This window comes from Natrix helvetica (genome assembly GCF_964273705.1).
Source record: "Natrix helvetica genome assembly, chromosome: 1".
Classification (NCBI taxonomy): domain Eukaryota; kingdom Metazoa; phylum Chordata; class Lepidosauria; order Squamata; family Natricidae; genus Natrix; species Natrix helvetica.
The window spans coordinates 71,553,221-71,573,001 of NC_138548.1; the positions used below are offsets into that span (position 1 = coordinate 71,553,221).

Here is a 19,781-nt window from a genome sequence, read left to right on the forward strand (position 1 = left end):
TCTGGAACCGTGGGAGTTCACTGTGCCACAGATATCCGGGTGTGAGTCCCTTGGTGTGAAATGGGGCCCAGGGAGGCAGTTGGGCTTGCTGATTGAATACTTGGCTCCTCGCTATGCATCAGCGGCCCTGCCTGATCTCCTCGAGCTGATCGTAGAGACGGCGGTTGAGACCCCCAAACTTTTGGTTATGGGGGATTTCAATCTGCCGTCGACGGGTGAAGCATCCGAGGTGGCTCGGGAGTTCATGGCTTCCATGACAGCCATGGACCTGACCCAACTAATTCAGGGCCCCACACACGAGGGTGGTCACATGCTGGACCTTGTTTTTGTCTCTGGACAGTGGACGAGTGATCTGGGAATAGGGGATTTGGTTATTACACCCCTGTCATGGTGAGATCACTCATCTCTCCGGCTCGACTTCCCTGGCGCTACCCCCCGCCGCGGGGAGGCGAAACCAGATTGTCCCAGATGGTTCCGCCCCAGGCGCCTGATGGAACCGGATAGGTTCCAGACGGAGCTTGGGCCACTTCCTGTAGCCCTGACCCGCTCCCGGACGGAGGACCTAGTGGCCGCATGGAATAGGGCGGCTGCCGGGGCCTTGGACCGGGTTGCGCCTTTGCGGCCTCTCCTGCGGCAACGAACCACCCTGGCTCCTTGGTTTACCGAGGAGCTAAGGGTGATGAAACGCCACAGGAGACGCCTAGAGAGCAGGTGGAGGTCCTCACGCTCCGAATCTGACCGAACACAAGTAAGAGCCTATTTACGGACCTACCTTGTGGCACTAAGAGCGGCCAAACGTAGACATTGTGCCGCTCTTATTGCGTCCGCAGACAACCGCCCTGACGCCCTGTTTCGGGTGACCCGCTCCCTCCTATCACAGAGGCCGCGGGAAGCCCCTTTGCAGGGTAGAGCAGAGGAGTTTGGGGAATATCTGCAGGACAAAATCGCTCAGATCCGGAGTGGATGGGCCCCCTTCAGTGGACCAGGGGAGACGTCAGAAGCAAATCTTGAGGGACCACGCTGGGAGGAGTTTGACTCTGTTGCCCCTGAGGATTTAGACAGGTTACGTGGGCAACTGCGAGCCACTACATGTTTATTGGACCCGTGTCCCTCCTGGCTTGTACTGGCATCCTGGGAGGTTACACGAGGCTGGCTCCTGGGTCTAGTGAACGCTTCATTGGATGAGGGGTCCTTACCGGCCGCCTTGAAAGAGGCAGTGGTGAGGCCCTTACTCAAGAAGCTTTCCCTGGACCCGGCGGAGCTAGCTAATTATCGTCCCGTCTCCAACCTTCCCTTCTTAGTGAAGGTTGTAGAGAGTGTGGTGGCACAACAGTTCCCACGTCACCTGGAAGAAACCGACTATCTAGACCCGCGCCAGTCCGGTTTCCGGCCCGGTCACAGCACGGAGACGGCCTTGGTCGCGTTGGTGGATGATCTCTGGAGGGCCAGAGATAGGGGTTGTTCCTCTATCCTGGTCCTATTAGACCTATCAGCGGCTTTTGATACCTTCAACCATGGTATCCTATTGCGCCGGCTGGAGGGGGTGGGAGTAGGGGGCACCGTTTTGCGGTGGTTCTGCTCCTACCTCTCCGACCGGACGCAATGTGTGTTGGCAGGGGAGCAGAGGTCGACCCTGAGGCCGCTCACTTGTGGGGTGCCGCAGGGGTCGGTCCTCTCGCCCCTCCTGTTCAACACATACGTGAAGCCGCTAGGTGAGATCATCCGTGGTTTTGGGGTCGGATACCACCTGTACGCTGATGATACGCAGCTGTACATTTCCACCCCAAACCACCCCAACGAGGCCGTCGAAATGATGTCCCGGTGCTTGGAAGCCGTTCGGGTCTGGATGGGGGACAACAGACCCAGGCTCAACCCCTCCAAGACGGAGTGGCTGTGGCTACCGGCGCCCCGGTTCAACCAGTGGACTCCATCGCTGGCCATAGGGGGCGAGCAACCTGCCTCCCGTGGAACGGGCGCACAATTTGGGCGTCCTCCTAGATGCCCGACTGTTGATGGATGACCATGTGGCAGCCGTGGCGAGGGGGGCGTTCCACCATGTTCGCCTGGTGCGCCAATTGCGCCCCTTATTGGACCGGGACGCCCTACGCACAGTCACTCATGCGCTAGTGACGTCCCGTCTGGACTACTGCAACACTCTCTACATGGGGCTCCCCTTGAGATGCACCCGAAGACTACAGCTAGTTCAGAATGCGGCCGCGCGGGCTATCATGGGGAGTACCAGGTACTCCCACATAACACCTCTCCTGCGCGAGCTGCACTGGCTACCTGTGGTTTTTCGGGTGCGTTTCAAGGTGTTGATTACTATCTTCAAAGCGCTCCATGGCACAGGACCTAGTTACCTGCGGGATCGCATCTCACCTCATACATCCCTGCGACCAATTCGCTCCCACAGGGAGGGGCTCCTCCGGGTGCCGTCCACTAAGCAATGCCAACGGGCGGCGCCCAGGAGTAGAGCCTTCTCTGTGATGGGTCCAACCCTCTGGAATGACCTCCCCCCCGATATCAGAAACACTACCGACCTCCGCTCCTTCCGACAGAAACTCAAGACCCACCTGTTCCAATTAGCTGGCCTAGCCGATTTATAGTCCCATTTTTAACCTCCTGGCAAACATCTTATTCTGGGGTAGTTTTTTAGGGGTAGTTTTTAATTCTCTAATGCTAATTTTAATTATTACTGTACAGTTTATATGTTACCTCCTCCATCTATATTTATCTATATTTATGTATTTATATTGTTGTTTTAATATGACTGTACACCGCCCCGAGTCCTTTCTGGGAGAGGGCGCGGTTTATAAATTAAATAAAAGTAAAGTAAGAACATGACATCCAGGCTATTTCCTAACCTCCAAAGCCTCTTCCTAGTGTGCATTTCCCTCCACTACGTTCCTCCCGATCTCTCTCTTCCTTTCCTTTCTTCTTATTTTTGACATTTAAATGCAAATTCCTGGCAGAAAAGGCCTGTCTTACTTCTTTTATGCTGTAAATCACCCCTCAGGGAGCTAACAACAAATAGCAGGGTATATATGACTTTGTCTAGAACAGGAGTGTCAAACTTGATTTCACTGAGGGCCACCTCAGGGTTGTGTTTGACCTCGAAGGGCCGGAGTGGGCGTGACCAGGGTGGGCATGGCCATCTTGACGTTACTCGTGTTGGTGGCGCATGTGGTGGCCCAAGTGGTCTGCCAGTGAAAACGGGTTCCTAATCTCTGTTGCTGGCTGGGACAGCCTCCTGCAACCCTCTGCCAGTAAAACCAGAGCTTGGGAGGGCCTCTGCCATTTTCACTGGCAGACAGTGCAGGAGGCCGTCCCAGCCAGCAACAGAGATTGGGAACCCGTTTTTGCAGGTAGAAGTACCGCGGACTGGTGCTTCGCTGTTTCCAGGGTGACCATATCCAGGATCTGGTCCACGAACGTTGAGTTTGACACCCTTGTTCTAGAAGGTAGTCATGTTCATTTGCAGAAAGCAAGCATTCACAGACGTTTTTCCACTGCTCTTATTTTCTAGCAAAAGTCACATAGGATGCTACTTCTAGACATCTTAATCAGATGGCTGTAAGTAACTCTGTTTAGATCCACCAGCAAACGTCCTACACACCAGAAACAGAAAATGAATTGAAGATATGAACAGAGTATGAAAAGTATCGATCAAATAGTGTTTTACCATTTTATCCACAACATCAAAAGAAACCAATACAAAAATGAAGCTCGCAGGTTCCTGCTTACAGATTTGATATTAATGAGCTGTGGCAACATCTCGACAAGCATCTGTCTTACACTAACTCCTTTTATTTAATTTAGACCAAAGAGAATCAAGGAGTCGCTATAGCCTGCCAATCTACAATTATCTCAAGAAGTGAGCTTGAGTTTAGTTTAGTCAATTCTTGCCGAGAGCAATTTTATGTGTTCATCTATTGAAAAAATGTATGTGGCTGCCCACACATAATTCTGGGCAGCCAACGATCAGTTTACAAAAAAGCCAATATAACAAGCCCCACAACCATATCTAAAATAATCCAACATAAAAGAAAAGCAAGACACCATATTAATAAATTCAGAAAACAAACACACATATATGGGGCTGTCCTGGTGCTACTGCCTACAGAAAAAGCCAAGTCATAAAAGCAATTCAAAATCTAAAGGCAAAATTCTTAAATCCTACAGATCTCATCTATCTCTGCAAGAAGAGATAGTCCATCAAATAAGTGGATCTTACTACCACACGGTGCGCCTTGGGAACAAAAAATAAATTCAGTCTTAAAATCCTCATGGAAAGCTCTTCTTCAGGCTCCCCTCACGAGTGAGATAAGGCAATTAATTAAAACAAGAATACCTATCTCATTCTGATGCCAAATAAAAGCCTTTTTATCTCAGTATGGGGCAGAACATGATTTTAATTTTTATTAGGAACTTCTGTATATTGTACAGAGGATTTCCTCAATCAGCCACCTTAAAATGTTAAATAAATGTCTATCCAAGGCTTTATTTTGGACTCTCAGAATGAAGGAACCAGTGTGAATTTGGAACCAAAAAAGGGCAAAAATCTTGTAAAAGCTTTCTAAATATATATTAATTGGAAGCAAGCAGATATTACTATTGGATGTAGGTAAAGCAGGTAAGAATTACATTGGCCTACGCTCATTCTTCCCAAAGGACACGTGACCCACTGGTTCCAAATCTTTTCCTGCTGATTCTATGAGAGAGCGCTTTGGTGGGGGCACAGCACTCAAAGGCCACCCTCGGTGTCAGCGCTGGTGAGCTTAGCTGTTTTTTTTAGCACAGCAATCCACTCTGCCACGCGAATCAGTTGAGCTAAAAAACAAGGGAATATAGGATAGGGAACAACAGGGGCGGGAAGGCAGGGCCAACCAGAGGTGATATTTGCCGATTCTCTGAACTACTCAAAATTTCCGCTACTGGTTCACCCGAATCAGTCCAAACTGGTTGAATACCACCTCTGATGTGACCTCTCAGGAAGGGACCATTCAAAGTTAGTCCAATAGTGTCTAATCTCTAATTGTCATGCCTTTTTTCTGTGATATGCCCTCCCAAATAACAAAGCAATAGCGGAAAGAGCGCAATATACAGGTAGTCCTCAACTTGCAACAGTTCGTTTAGTGACCGTTCAAAGTTACGTCACTGAAAAAAGTGACTTACGGCCATTTTTCACAGTTAACAACTTTTCCAGCATTCCCATGGTCATGTGATTTACATTTGGATGCTTGGTAAACTGGTTCATATTTATGACGGTTGCAGTGCCCCAGGGCCATTTGATCCCTTTTTGCAAACTCCTGACAAGCAAAGTCAATGGGGAAGCCAGATTCACTTAAGAACTATGTTACTAATTTAATAACTTCAGGGATTTGCTTAACAAATGTGGCAAGGAAAGTCGTAAAATGGGGGGGCAAAACTCACTTAACAAATTTCTCATTTAACTACATAAACTTTGGGCTCAATTGTGATCTTAAATTGAGGGCTCCTGTAAAAAACGGAGTCTTTCATGTACTCACTAATACCCTGACACTTTCTCATTCCACCACAAATTTCCAAGATGGGCTTTGAGAAGGATTGGCAGCTTGCAAGAAACAGTGTTGTTTTGCTCTGCTCTACAGAACCACCCTGAAGCAAGATTTGATTCAAGATGACATCCTGACTCGAAATAATTAGGTGCCCTGGGTTTCCAATAGCGCTTCCACTTGAATCACCGAGGCAGAGCAATTCAATTCACACAGGCACTTCATCGATAATGCTAACAGAAGGGCTAATGGAGATTCTGTCATGCAGGTCATGGTTGTCCCAAAGGTGCTTTTTCAAGAGGCAACAGGACTTTCTGGTTTTTCTTTGGATCCTTCCGTTCCCCACCATCCAGTCAGAGCTGAAGAAGCTTCTTGGATGAGAAGCGAAATGTCTTCAAAGAAAAACCAGAAAATCCAGTTGCATCTTGAAAAAGCACTTTTGGGACTAACACAAGGGTTTTTTCTAAATATACCGAAACCCTTAAGCATCAGAATGAACCAATCCTTTGAAGATTCACAGAGCCCTGTACATTCTCTGTGTGAATAAACATCTTCCATTAAGTATCAGTAGCCATTGGAAGCATTAATCTGGATTATACCCAAAATTGAGTGGAAAGAGTTTCTCTTCTCCACCCAAAGGAGCCAGAATAGGAAGAGCTTTTCCCTCCCACCAAGACAAGTGTCTTCTTGGTTCTTCTTGGTAACTTTTGGCAATCAATAAAAAAAATGCAATTGTTCTAGTTTGACTGTGCGAAATGAACATCATCCTGCAAAACTGAACATGAATGTGACATCTGGAAACCTGGCATCTTTGCTCAAAAGGGTAAGTTACTGCATTGATTTCGACAGCGATGCCTTCTCTTACCTGCAGCATCCATTTGTATAGGGGCTTCAGATCTCAGAAAGACCTCTGTGCCTGGTTCCTCTTCTGTGTTTGCTTTCTGTTGCAAAGCATCTGTCAGTGTTTCGGCTGCCTCAGGCTGGGATTCAGGCAATGTTTGGGGCTCTGTAAGGCTTGTTGGCCTGGCTTGTTCACTTTTCCTTTCTCCTTCTTTCATTGTGCAAGCACCATAGCGTGACTTTAAGAAAACAAGTAAATTGGGATCTGACAAACGAAAACAGGACAAAATATAAAGTTCGTTAATGGCCCCCTTCAATGAAATAATATTCCACTTTTTTCAGTCAAATGACTAAATATCTGGAAACATCTAGTCTTTGGGTAAGGGACGCTTTGGGAGTGCAAATTAAATAAACACATCTCAATTTATGCCATGAAGCATTTTCTTATTCTGGGAGACCCAGGATCAATTTTCTGTTTTATGCCTTTGTTATGTGGACTGCTATATAAATTAAACATTCAAAGAGGAAGGTGTCAAATATGGAAACCAATATGTATCTTTGTAAACTAACAGAGCTCTGGTACTTTGGGCTCTATTCTACTGCACTGGTAATTTATCTCATTTGTATTTTTCAAATATTAAGGAATGTGTCATGCCTTAACTTCAGAAGAAAGGTAATCGAAATACATAAATGAATAAAGCACGTCGGCTGATTTGCAGTTTGCCAAGATATGTATTGAGCTAAGGTAAGTCAGCAAAAATAATTTACCTAACTGAGCCATCAATCGGTTCTGTTCCTCCAAGATCTGTTCTTTGGACATTGATTGCAACCTTTCCAAATTTTCTTTGTGGATGTTCTGGGCTTCCTGCTCACCACTCAGGCTTCCAAGACCTTCACCAGTGACAATGCGAGGCAATGGACTTTGTATGCTACCAAGAGCTTCACCTAAAAAATCAAGGGCACTTAGGGTGTTATTTAAAATAGGGTACACTATTCGTCTCGCTATCCTTCAGAGTTATATTCTGCTCTTAAGCTTTGCTTCCCATAATCTAGCTATATAGCTGGGCTGTAGGGACGAAACAGCGTTCCGTGCACCTTCGGCGTTTAGTCATGCCGGCCACATGACCATGGAGACATATTCGGACAGCGCTGGCTCTTCGGCTTTGAAACAGAGATGAGAACCGCCCCCTAGAGTCAGGAACAACTAGAACATATGTGCAACCTTTCCCTTTCCCTTATAGTTGGGTTTATCCCTGTAACAGTAATACCGTGTTTCCCCCAAAATGAGACCGGGTCTTATTTTAATTTTAGCTCCAAAAGATGCATCCGGGCTTACTTTTAGGTGGTGTATTATTTTTCCGGGAAATACGGTACTAAATGCATCAAGTCTGGCTGACAATCTTAACTGGGACTTATTTTGGGGATAGGGCTTATATTATGAGCGTCCTGAAAAATCATGCTAGGGTTTATTTTGCAGTTGGGTTTTATGTTCAGGGAAACATGGTAGTTGGAAGAGGAAGCTTTACCCCAAGAAAAACACTTGTAGTGTTAAATTTTGACTAGAGATAGTCCTTACTTAACTTCTACTTGTTCAGCAATTGTTCAAAGTTATGACAGTGCTAAATGAGAAGGACCTACAACCAGTCCTCGTAGTTGTGCTTATCACAGCATCCTCCTGATTATATGATAACAACTTGGGTACTTGGCAACAGCTTGCAATTATGGTGTTATGGAGTCCTACAATCATATGATGACCATTGGTGATCTTTATTGATCGCTTCCAACGAAGACAATGGGGAAGCCAGCGGAGGTTGCAAATGGGTTTTTTTTTTACATTACATTTTATTTTAGAAAATGTTTAATTTAATACAAATGAAAACAAGGACAATAGAAGATAAGGGGAAAAGGGAAGTGGAATAGAGTAAGGGAAGGGAAAAGAAACAAAATAGCATGACTTTTTTCAGTGCAGTGAATTACATAATAAGATTATAATCTCAACTTTTCACATACAAAGTTAGTACTAGCCATTTCTGTAACAACAACCTATTTAACCATCAAAACCCAAGATCAAAGTTTCATTTTTATCTCTTCTTTTTCTATCACAATGCCTCTTCCCTGCAACAACATCTCCAGGGAATTTCAGACTGCCCCAACTTGAAATCTTTTAAATGATCCTTGAATTTTTTTTCTCTTCTCCTTGAAATTGTTTTCTCTTCTCCAACCTCTGGGATGGCTCAGGGGGTATTTACTTGGTGTGTTCTGTCTCACAATGCATCTTTGTTTCCTCTGTTACATTTATTCCATTTTGCTTGATTTTTGACATTTCCCTAATTTTTAATTTCTACACAATAATATGTATAGATGTAAAATGAGTGTGAGTTGGGCAAATCTAAATTATAAAAATCGCAGGGTGGCAGAATGCAATTTCTTAGTGAGGAAGAAAGTCTGAAATTGTGTTGTGTTTAAGGAGACAATACATAGCTAAACCATTGTATCTAAATGCAATGTAACACTTTACTCGCTCCTTTCTTGTCCAGTTATACAATTTTTATTTGGGATTCGGATTACAATCTGAAATGGAATTGCATTAATTTATCAAAGGTTAAATCCAAATTCCCTTTTCAGACAAAGGAATTGAGCTAGCTTAAAGATTGGGAGATCTTAGGTGTCATAGCTAGGAGGGACTGTAGCAATCAGAAATAGATTAAAATAGGACAACTGCTTACGTGTCAAGGCAGTGATCCCCAAAGCAGGAGGAAATTCTCCTATAAAAAGAAAGGCTATGCCACAAAAATCTCAGCATGACAATCAGCAAAGGCTGCCCCACTTTCTCTAATGCAGGTTATTTACAGCTCTTTGGATTAATTTATAGTCTTAACCGGGTTTATACTCTGAAATAAGTCACACAAAGTTCAGTAAGTGTGCACAAAATTATACCCACAGCGTCAAAGAGACCTTGAAGGCAAACCACCCACTTTTTAAGAGCTGTTTGTTCTCACATGTTCACCTCCATAAGCATCTCTAAGGCTTTCCGAGCACATCATAACATTCACCTGCATTTTCCTCATGGATCTGCACCTCCAAAGTATGTGACGCGATCGGTCTTGAATTTGACTGCTGAACAGCAATATGAGGTGTCCAATCCCCTTTAGCTGCCCTCTTGGCAGCTATTTTCTGAGCAAAGATGCTTTTCTTTACAGGTGCTGATTTCATCTGCAGAAAGACAAGACAGGAAATCAAAACTTCACTGTTTTCCCATGTTTTTATGCTACAGTGGGCTAAGTAAAGGTACCGTGTTTTCCCAAAAATAAGACAGGGTCTTATTTTCTTTTGACCCCCGAAATATGTGCTTGGCCTTATTTTCAGGGAGGTCTTCTTATTTGTGAGGTGCAGGAAGCAGCGAACATGGTCACCTCATGGCTACTGCTGTATTGCAATATTTTCAGGGAGATCTTAAGAGAAAGAAGGACTAGGGGAGACATGATAGCATTGTTCCAATATCTCAGGGGTTGCCACAAAGAAGAGGGAATCAAACTATTCTCCAAGGCACCTGAGGGTAGAACAAGAAGCAATGGGTGGAAACTAATCAAGGAGAGAAGCAACTTAGAACTGAGGAGAAACTTCCTGACAGTTAGAACAATTAATCAGTGGAACAGCTTGCCTCCAGAAGTTGTGAATGCCCCAACACTGGAAGTCTTTAAGAAGATGTTGGATAGCCATCTGTCTGAAAACTCTGCTATTGTATTGTACTGTATTGTATTATTATTTGTGAGGTGCAGGAAGCAGCGAGCATGGTCACCTCATGGCTACTGCTGTGTTGCAATATTTTCAGGGAGATCTTATTATTTTTGAGGTGCAGGAGGCGGCAAGCGTGGCTGCTGCTGTGTTGCAATATTTTCAAGGAGGGCTTATTTTCGGGGGAGGGCTTATTTGAGTGCATGAGCTCAAAAGCCCGATTGGGCTTATTATCCAGGGAGGTCTTATTTTCAGGGAAACAGGGTATAAGTATAGGTACTGCCAGGGTTCCAAGTAACACCTCCAACGAAAGACGACTCCGAGGCTTGAGTTTCCTGAAAGTTCCATTTTATTAGAGATGTCATATTGGCACATCTGGGAAAACCCGAAACTGAAAGCTTCCAGGTTTTCCCCACCCAAGTGAAAGTTCAAGTCCCTGCCCAGCACCCACACGTCCATCACATGGCCCAATCAGGCACTGCCCCACCTGGAGATGCCTCCTAGTCACGCCTCTCCATGTGCAGGCCAAAGTGTCCTTGACTCTCTGAGAAAGGAATATTATTTAGACTATATATTTCCCAAACTCCATACAATCCCCACTCCCATTTTCCCACAGTAGAAAATGTGGCAGGCCCGAAGGTCCAGTGAAAAAGATGGCTTCCAGGTCTGACAAGGTATGTATAAGAAAGAGATGGCAGCAAGACCACGGAAACCTCAAACCTAGTATTAACGCTTAAGGCACATATAGAAAATGTATATTCCAAAAAAACTGGTCATGGAGTGTAGCATGTCTAGAGGACAGAATAGTCTAACTTAGTCTATTTCTTCTGGCTTTTCTTACAGATCCCACTTGTATGACCATATGCAACTCATTAAATTTCCTGCCACTTCATCCAGTCACATCAGTATGTATTATCAACATTTGCTCTCTTTTTTAACCTATACTAATATATGGTCTTCGATTCATAGTACAGTCCTATGGATTTTTACTAGGGTTTAATCTGAGCTCTGATGTCTTAATAGGAATATATAGGAACTCTGCTTTCCTATATCTTTATTTATAAAGATGACTCGATAATTATAAACATTTTCAATGAATTTTGCAGTAGCATCTTCTTCAGGAATCACCTCCTTTGTATCCAGAGGCAGGCATTTCAGTACCCCAAAGCACTAATTACAACTCAAGTAAAGCTTAGATAGCTGCGATATAAGGGAATGAAACACAATTCTTCATTGCTCTTTCCTAAAGATAGAAACATTTATTTTGTAATCCATAGCTCAATGAAAGGAGATTGACCAATGTTTAGGATTCAAACCTTAGGCTAAAATCCAGTAAAATCCAACAAATTTAACTCCAGTGCACATAAGAGTTCCTGCCCCATAAATCAACCTGACAGACCTGGCTCCCTCTTCCTATCATGACCTCTGGCTGTTTAGGGTAATTCCTATAATGGCTTGCCTTTGATCATGCAAGCTTGGATTTGTGGGAGTTGCAGTTCTAGAAAGTCCCAGGTTGCCTTTCTTATTCCTTATCTATCTCTCTTTCTATCACCATATTTTCCTGTAGAACTGTGCTGGTGAACCTATGGCACGTGTGCCGTAAGTGGCATGCAGAGCCATCTCTCTGGGCATGCCAGCCATCGCCTGTTACTCTTCTGGGTTCCGGCGTGCATGTGCGCCTCAGCCAGCTAGCCTTTGCGTGCGCATGCACGGCAGAAACCGGAAGACCAGGTGATCAGCATGCATGAGCACACTGGAAACTGGAAGCTCATGCGTGCCAGGGAACTGCTCTTCCGGTTTCTGGGCTCCCCAGTGCATGTGCTCCCACTTCAGCACTTGGCGCTGAAAAGGTTTGCCAACACTTCTGTAGAAGATACATACTGTACTTCAGAGACACCCTGGAGCAGATGGAGCTAGATAGGAATTTACCAAATGGTTAATCTCACTCTCAATATTCATTTTTCCTGACACAGTAGCTCCTCCATTCTACTTCCCCTCCTTAGTTGGTCCTTTCAATTGGCTCAGGTTTTCTGAATCAGGACACCATCACAGCTACCTTCAAAACTGAAGTAACTTTAGGTTCTCCATGAAACGGTATCACAACAAAAGAACATAATAAATATCCCTCTGCGGACAATATTTTTGAATCTCAGCACAAAACTCAGAATTAAAAAGTAAACTTAAAATTAGTAGAACAAAAAGGAAAGAGGCAAAACTAGTTAAGCAAATTGTTTAATACGATGCTGATTTTTCTCACCTCCGTTTTTATTTCAGATCGATGAAAAACTTTGGGAAATGGATCACCAGTGAACACTGGCACTGTCACCTTGGCACTGCTAGTATCATGTTCCTGCCACAGATAAAGAGATTACATGTTTGAGTCTTACTTATCCAAACGATGATAGTTAGTACGGCCTAGGACAAGGGTATCCAACCTTGGCAATTTTAAGACTTGTGGACTTTAACTCTCAAAATTCTGGGAGCTGAAGTCCATAAGTTTTAAAATTGCAAAGTTTCGACAAACCTGGCCTAGCAGAAAGAGTTGGAATGCAGTCAGATGCAGATGATTCAAATGCAATTTTCTTCAGTGAGAATTTAATAGACCCTAAATAACTTTCATGGCCACCTACATTCTCGCTTCCCCCTTGATTAGGAATGGACTGCTTGTAAAACTAAACAGGCAGCTATTCATAGCCATTAAGCATTGACTTATAATATAATAATAATAAATTTGAATTTATTAGCCGCTCCCTTTCCAGATAGGACTCGGGGCGGCGTACAATAGAACATATAAAACATAAAACATATATACAAACACATAAACATACATATATACAAGGACATACATGCACGGAGGAGGTAACAAGTTACATCACATTAGACAGTTAAAAATCACCGTTAAAATACCCCAATTATAATAACACAATTTAAAATTTAAAATTTAAAAAATTTAAAAGGACTGTCAGGAGGAATAAGAAAAAATTTACGGTTGAGCCAGGCCAGATAATTGAAAGAGGTGGGTCTTCAGCTGTACACGGAAGGAGCGGAGATCGGAAATAATCCTGATGTCACGGGGGAGGTCATTCCACAGGGCTGGGCCCATCACAGAGAAGGCTCTGCTCCTGTGTGTCGCCCCCCGACACTGTTTAGTGGACGGCACCCGGAGAAGCCCCTCTCTGTGTGAGCGGATTGGTCGTAGGGATGCATGGGGCAGGATGCGATCCTGCATGTAACTAGGTCCTGTGCCATGGCTATGCTTCAGGCAGAAAACATTACAGATTCACAAAGCAATTCCCACTGAACAACTCCCATTGAACAAAACTATCAATTTCTCTTCCCCCATCTTCATCTTACATCCATAAAGATGTTCTATCTAAGGACAACCTAGGAAAGGGGCACCTTAGTGGGAAAACATTTCTTGGTCATACAAAATATTCTAAAGTCAACGTTATGCACCTCCATCTAAAGAAATCCTAGGGAGCAAAGGTAATACCAATCTCTGCTATTAAGCTTGGAACAACATGCCAGTGATATGTCACTGCAAATGCTAGCAAGAGGCCAACCTTATGGTTTAGTAGATTTTATAGATCCAGTGGCCAGATCTTAAAAAAATTCTTACTACCAACCCAATTTACATTTACAGATTGAATTATAAATTGAACGAAAATGAGAAAGCGTGATCAAATATGCACATCTTATATACCTTACAAAATTTAGATGTTCAAGAATGATTGCATTACTTTGATAACATATTATTTCACTTTACTTTTTTTTTAGAGCATATGGTTCGGTTTAAGAGCCGCAGTGACGCAGTGGTTAGAGTGCAGTACTGCAGGCTACTTCTGCTGATCACCAGCTGTCAGCAGTTTGGCAGATCGAATCTCACCAGGCTCAAGGTTGACTTAGCCTTCCATCCTTCCGAGGTTGGTAAAATGAGGACCCAGATTGTTGGGGGCAATAGGCTGACTCTGTAAAACCCCTTAGAGAAGGCTGTAAAGCACTATGAAGCGGTATATAAGTGTAAGTGCTATTGCTACTGCTATTTTAACATGGCATCAGTAATGTTTATTTTTATAATGGTTTCTACAAATATGACGTACGATGATTTTGCTTAAGACTGCTGTGATGTGTTGATCACTACAATCCATCTGCTTCCCTGGATCTTCATCAAAATGGACATGGGCATTTTTGAATCTGGATTTCTTTGGAGGAGCTGGTGTCAAAGGTGGAAGAACATCTGGAAAATCTGAGAAACCAAAGAAAATAACGAACAGGTAGAAAATCAGTGATCCAGCCGTTTCTTCTTCCAAGGATAGGAAATGAAAAATGAATTTTAACTAACTTGTGCTATTGATTAGAGCAATATGAAATTAAGAAGCAAACATTTTGTACGAACCCAGCTTTTTATTACATGATTGGTTGAAGAAGCCATAGCCACTTCTTTATGATAGCAACTAACCATAGTTAACAAAACATTATACCTAGTGCACACATTGCACTGAGCAAACTCGTGTTGATCATATTGTGGTTCAGCACATTAAGTGAACTCAGCCAAAGCAATTTTTACTCAGGGTTCTTAACTAACCGGCTGATGTAGGCTTCTCGGAAAGAAAGTTCAAATCGAAGCAAAGCAAGTGGCATTAGAATGCACTTTGCAAAGATTTAAAGTGCATGCAATTATATCAAAGGACAATCAAAACGATCAGAGGATTCAGAGATTTTCCTTGAGGTGAAAGGTTATAGAACATTTAGAACTTTTAAGCTTGGGGGGGGGGGGGGAGAGGTGAGCAGGGACAGGACTGGGAATATGAAATCATGCATGGGATGAAGAAAGTGGGGGGAATGTTTTTTTTTTCCCCCTATCTCAAAATGCTGCAGCTAAGATCACCTAATGAAGACCACTGAGATTTTGTTTTAAGCATTTTAACAAATTTTATAATTAAAACGCAGAATTAATTGTCCCAAGGTTTGCGGATAACACTAACTGGGTTAGCTTTAACATGGGATTGATACATGCATGGAGGACATGTCAACCTAGGGCTATTGGTTTTGCAAGACACAGGTTTACTCTGCTTGGAGGTAACAAACTTCTGAATACATACACTCACACTGGTACGTACAGACAGACAGACAGACAGACAGACAGACAGACAGATGATAGATAGATAGATAGATAGATAGATAGATAGATAGATAGATAGATAGATAGATAGACACACAAATATTAATCACTGTCCATCTTGAGATACATAAGCAGTGTTGTAGACCATCAGTGGACAGCCTCGGCATCTGTAACAAGTTGGCTGTGGAATAAATCTCTCAACTCCATGCACTGATGGTTTACTTTCACAAGCAAACGGCATGAGCATCCCCCCACAAATGATGTGTATGCTATTGTCTGGATATGATAGCTAAAATACAAGGCTATCTACCGAGGCAAGGTAGACTAAAGAAGCAAATCCAACAGGGTGGATTTGATTTAAATCATAGTAAAAGGCTTGATTTAAATCAACTCGACTTAAATAATAATTTTTAAAGAGCAACTGTCATCTCTGTCCTGCAGCGGCTCCTCCTCTGACCCGCTGTTGACTCACCGACAGTCCCATTCACTTTAATGGGATGGCTGGTGATGCGGTAGTGACACAAGAATGTGAGGGGCGTGGCGGGCAGCAAGTGGGTGGATGCCCGCTAACAGGCGCTGCCATGATGGATTTGAAATGACAGGTGGTCTTTAAATGTAAGGACTCATTCTTGCTGATAGTTAGAATCTTTAATATTATTATTTGCAAACAAAATGAAGGTTTCCTATTTAGCTTGCAGAGCTTGGATTCATTGAATGAGTTTGCCAAAAATGTAAATATTGCAGAATATACAGCCTCATGGTAGATAATTAAGCTCCATTTCATGCTGAATGAACTAAATTATTAATGTATCTTAAATAGAAAACAATCTTTAGATAGATCTTTACTCCAAAGGCATTTTATTAAAATAAATTTGATAAAAATAAAAAAAAATCTGATATAAATTTTAAAAATCCGATTTAAATTTTTAAACAATCAATTTTTTTAAAAAATCATCGATTTTCATCCACCCTGAAATCCAATAAAAACAAAAATAGCAAGATCCTATATATAAAATTTGACTAGCAAACATCAATATAGACATATTAGCAGGCCATTTTCACAAATTAGCCAATGTCACATTTATTCAGGAGACAATGTTAGTCAATGTATAAAGCCAAAGATATCAGAGGAGGTTACAAGCTCATTTACTACGAAAAGATTAAACAAAATGTTGTGCCTGTTATCATCAGCTAGAAACGGGGGCAATGTAACTGAAGTGAAGCCAATCTCTGATGATCTAATACAGGCAGTCCTCGGTTTATGACTACAATTGAGCCCAAAATTTCTGTTGTTAAGTGAGACATTTATTAAGAGAATTTTGCCCCATTCTTTCTTCCTTCAGTTGTTAAGGGAATCACTGCAATTGATAAGTTAGTAACCCGGTTGTTAAGTGAATCTGGCTTCCCCATTGACTTTGCTTGTCAGAAGGTTGCAAAAGGGGATCATATAATCCTGGGACATTGCAAGTGTCATAAATATAAACCAGTTGCCAAGCGACTGAACTTTGATCACATGATCATGGGGATGCTGGAAAGGTTGTTAACCGTGAAAAACGGCCATAAGTCACGTTTTTCAGTGCCGTTGTAACTTTGAATGGTCACTAAGCAAACTGTTGTAAGTCGAGGACTACTTGTACAGCAGTCCCCAACCTTTATGGCTTGGCAGCCGGGCAAAAGGGGAGACACAAACTAGCCCACCACTCACACAAGTTGAGCTGTGTGCTTGTGTGCGCACCTGCCTGCTACTCATGCATGTCGAGCTGTGCGTGTGCATGTGCCAACCGGCCACTCACGTGGGCCAGTTCCAAATGGGCCATGGCTCGGTAGTGGGCTACAGCCTGGGGGTTGGGGATCCCTGATCTAATATTCATGGATACCTGTACTTTGACAGTTATTTCATGTTATGTGCTACAGACTGGATGGCTAGGTAAAGTAAAGGATCAATTTTGGATAAGGACTTGGCAGTCCTTATGGCACAAGTCCCCTGGAATATGCTGAAGCCTATGACACAGCGGTTGTAACTACCGTATTTTTGGGAGTATAAGCCACACCTTTTTCCTCCAAAAAAGAAGGTGAAAATCTGGGTGCGTCTTATACACTGAATACAGCATTTTTGGCCTCCCGAAACCCCACCCCCTTCACAAAAATGGACGTGCAGAGGGCTTGGGAGGCCTGCAAAGTGCTCCTGGGGGCTGGGGGAGGAAACAACAAGCAAAAAATGAGCCATTTTTTGCTCGTTTCCCCCCCCCCCCAGTCCCCAGAAGCATTCTACAAGCCTCCTAAAGGCTATGCATGGCCTTTTTTTTTTCTTTGCAAAAAACAAGCCCGTTGTTGCCAAAAAAAGGGGTGGTTTTTGCTCATTCCCTCCCCCCAGCTGCACTCTACAAGCCTTCTTAAAGCAATGCATGCCCTTTTTTTGGCAAAAAACTGGGCCCGTTTTCGTGAAAAACAGGCTATTTTTTGCTCATTTTTGCCCCGGCCCCCAGGAGCACTCTACAAGTCTCCTAAAGGCTATGCATGCCCCTTTTTGGCAAAAAAATGAGGCATGCAAAGGGTTTGGGAGGTCTGCCGAGTGCAAAAACTGTTTTTTTTTTTTTAATTTACCTCTTCAAAATCCTGGTGCGTCTTATACTCCAAAAAATGCAGTACCTCATAATTTCCAGGAATGGAAATCAAGCAATACAAATTGACTATAGAATAGCACAGAAACATATGCTAAAGACAGTCATGAATACCAAAAACATTCTTTCAGAAATTATAATTACTCAACACTGACTACTAGTGTTTGACACTGAGATCTATTTTATAACTCATGGTGTCAAACCCGAGGCCCGGGGGCCAGATCCAGCCCACGGGGTGCTTAGATCTGGTCTGCGGGGCCACCCTGAAAACAGCAAAGGACTGGCCTGCAATACTCCCGCCAGTGAAAACGGAGCTCAGGAGGACTGCATGCGGCCCTCCCAAGCTCCGTTTTCACTGGCAGAGGGTTGCAGGAGGCCATTGCAGCTGAAAACGGAGCTTGGGAGCCTGTTTTCTCTGGCAGAGTGCTCAGGCCACCACAGGCACCTCTGATATGAGTGACGTCGAGTTCCCCACGCCCACACTGGCCATGCCCACTCCTCCCTCACTGAGGTCAAACACAACCCAGATGCAGCCCTCAATGAAATCAAGTTTGACACCACTGTTATAGCTTCTATAAGGCCTCCTATCAGATCAAATCATCAGAACATGGGGACCAGCTAAAGATCTCACTGAGAATATTGACTACAAACTTCATCAAAACAAGAACTAATATTTGGAATAGGCTAGTTAGACATATTAAAATATGTGCTGCAGCCCTCTTAGGAAGCAGAAAAATCTGCCTAATACTTCATTGATAAACAAACCTTATGGTGGGATCAGGCCATTGAGGCAAAAAGAAATAGCTACAAAATCTGATTGACCACAAATGCAGATAATCACAAGCAATATCAGAAACTAAAAATTGCTGCAAAGTGACTGCTGCAAAGTGTACACACTACCAAGATCTATATAACCAATTAAGAGAAATCTGATGGTACAAAGAAAGTCAACTACCTTACTAAAACATGCTAATGCTCCACACAAAATTTAGGGCAAGTCATCAATATCGAAGATAAGAACAGATGACTGCTAGAACAGCCAAAAGACCTATACTGTTAATGTAGAAACTATTTTGAGATAAGCTGCATAAAACAGTTCCCTCTTCCACTGTTGACTAAACTGACCCCGTTTCTGAATTGCTACTTTCCATCAGTATTAAAGAAGTTTTAACTACCATCTGCAAGAGGAGGAACAACAAAGTGACTAGCTTGGGTAACATCCCAGCTGAAATCTGGAAGCTACTTGAAGCACAAAGAGCAGCATAACTCACCACGCTCAACAAAATTTAGAAGAAAATCGATCTGGCAGAGCTATACAAAAATACGAATCAGGAAAGAGAAAGGTAATGTAATAGCACTGCTCAAAGTACGAGCCAACTTGGCTATTATACCTCACCATGATTTTTTTTGAATATATATTAGATGCACATTTCTGAGACATCCCCATTTTGTCAAATCAGTGTGGCTCTATGAAGAACTTTGGAAAAACTCACAAAACAAATGCTGATCTACTGATGGAGCAACACAAGAAAACACACACATCTGGCATTCACAGGCCTAGAAAAAGCATTCAGCCAAATGTCATATGACTTTATCTAGCTATCATTTAGATTGTATAATGTATTCAGGACTGAACCACAATCTGCTGAACCACAATGTTACCAGCTTAGTAAGTAATGCTGCCAGACATTTAAATGCTTTTTTTAATCTTCATAGGTGTGCTCCGGGGATCTACCTTCTCAATATTGCTCTTCATTCTCTATACGACACTGTGACCAGACCTTACAACACTAATGGACTTATTATATATGATGATGTCATAATTGCTAGCAAAATGTAAAGGAACCTGAAAAATTAATATGGGAATGAGATATGCATCTAAATGACTTTAGAATAAAACTCAATATGAAGAATATTTAATATCCTAAA

At 43.0% G+C, this 19,781-nt stretch overlaps 1 protein-coding gene across 1 annotated transcript in view; it reads right to left on the reverse strand.

Moving 5' to 3' along the window:
* Positions 1-19,781, reverse strand: part of RPAP1 (RNA polymerase II associated protein 1) — a 72,866-nt gene that overhangs the window by 50,808 nt on the left and 2,277 nt on the right. The window contains exons 3-7 of the mRNA XM_081936279.1: positions 14,210-14,355; positions 12,367-12,459; positions 9,428-9,587; positions 7,143-7,319; positions 6,400-6,639 (exon numbers count right to left, since the gene is read on the reverse strand). Of these exons, the coding sequence (XP_081792405.1) occupies positions 6,400-6,639; positions 7,143-7,319; positions 9,428-9,587; positions 12,367-12,459; positions 14,210-14,355 (816 nt within the window). The remainder of the gene's footprint in view (positions 1-6,399; positions 6,640-7,142; positions 7,320-9,427; positions 9,588-12,366; positions 12,460-14,209; positions 14,356-19,781) is intronic.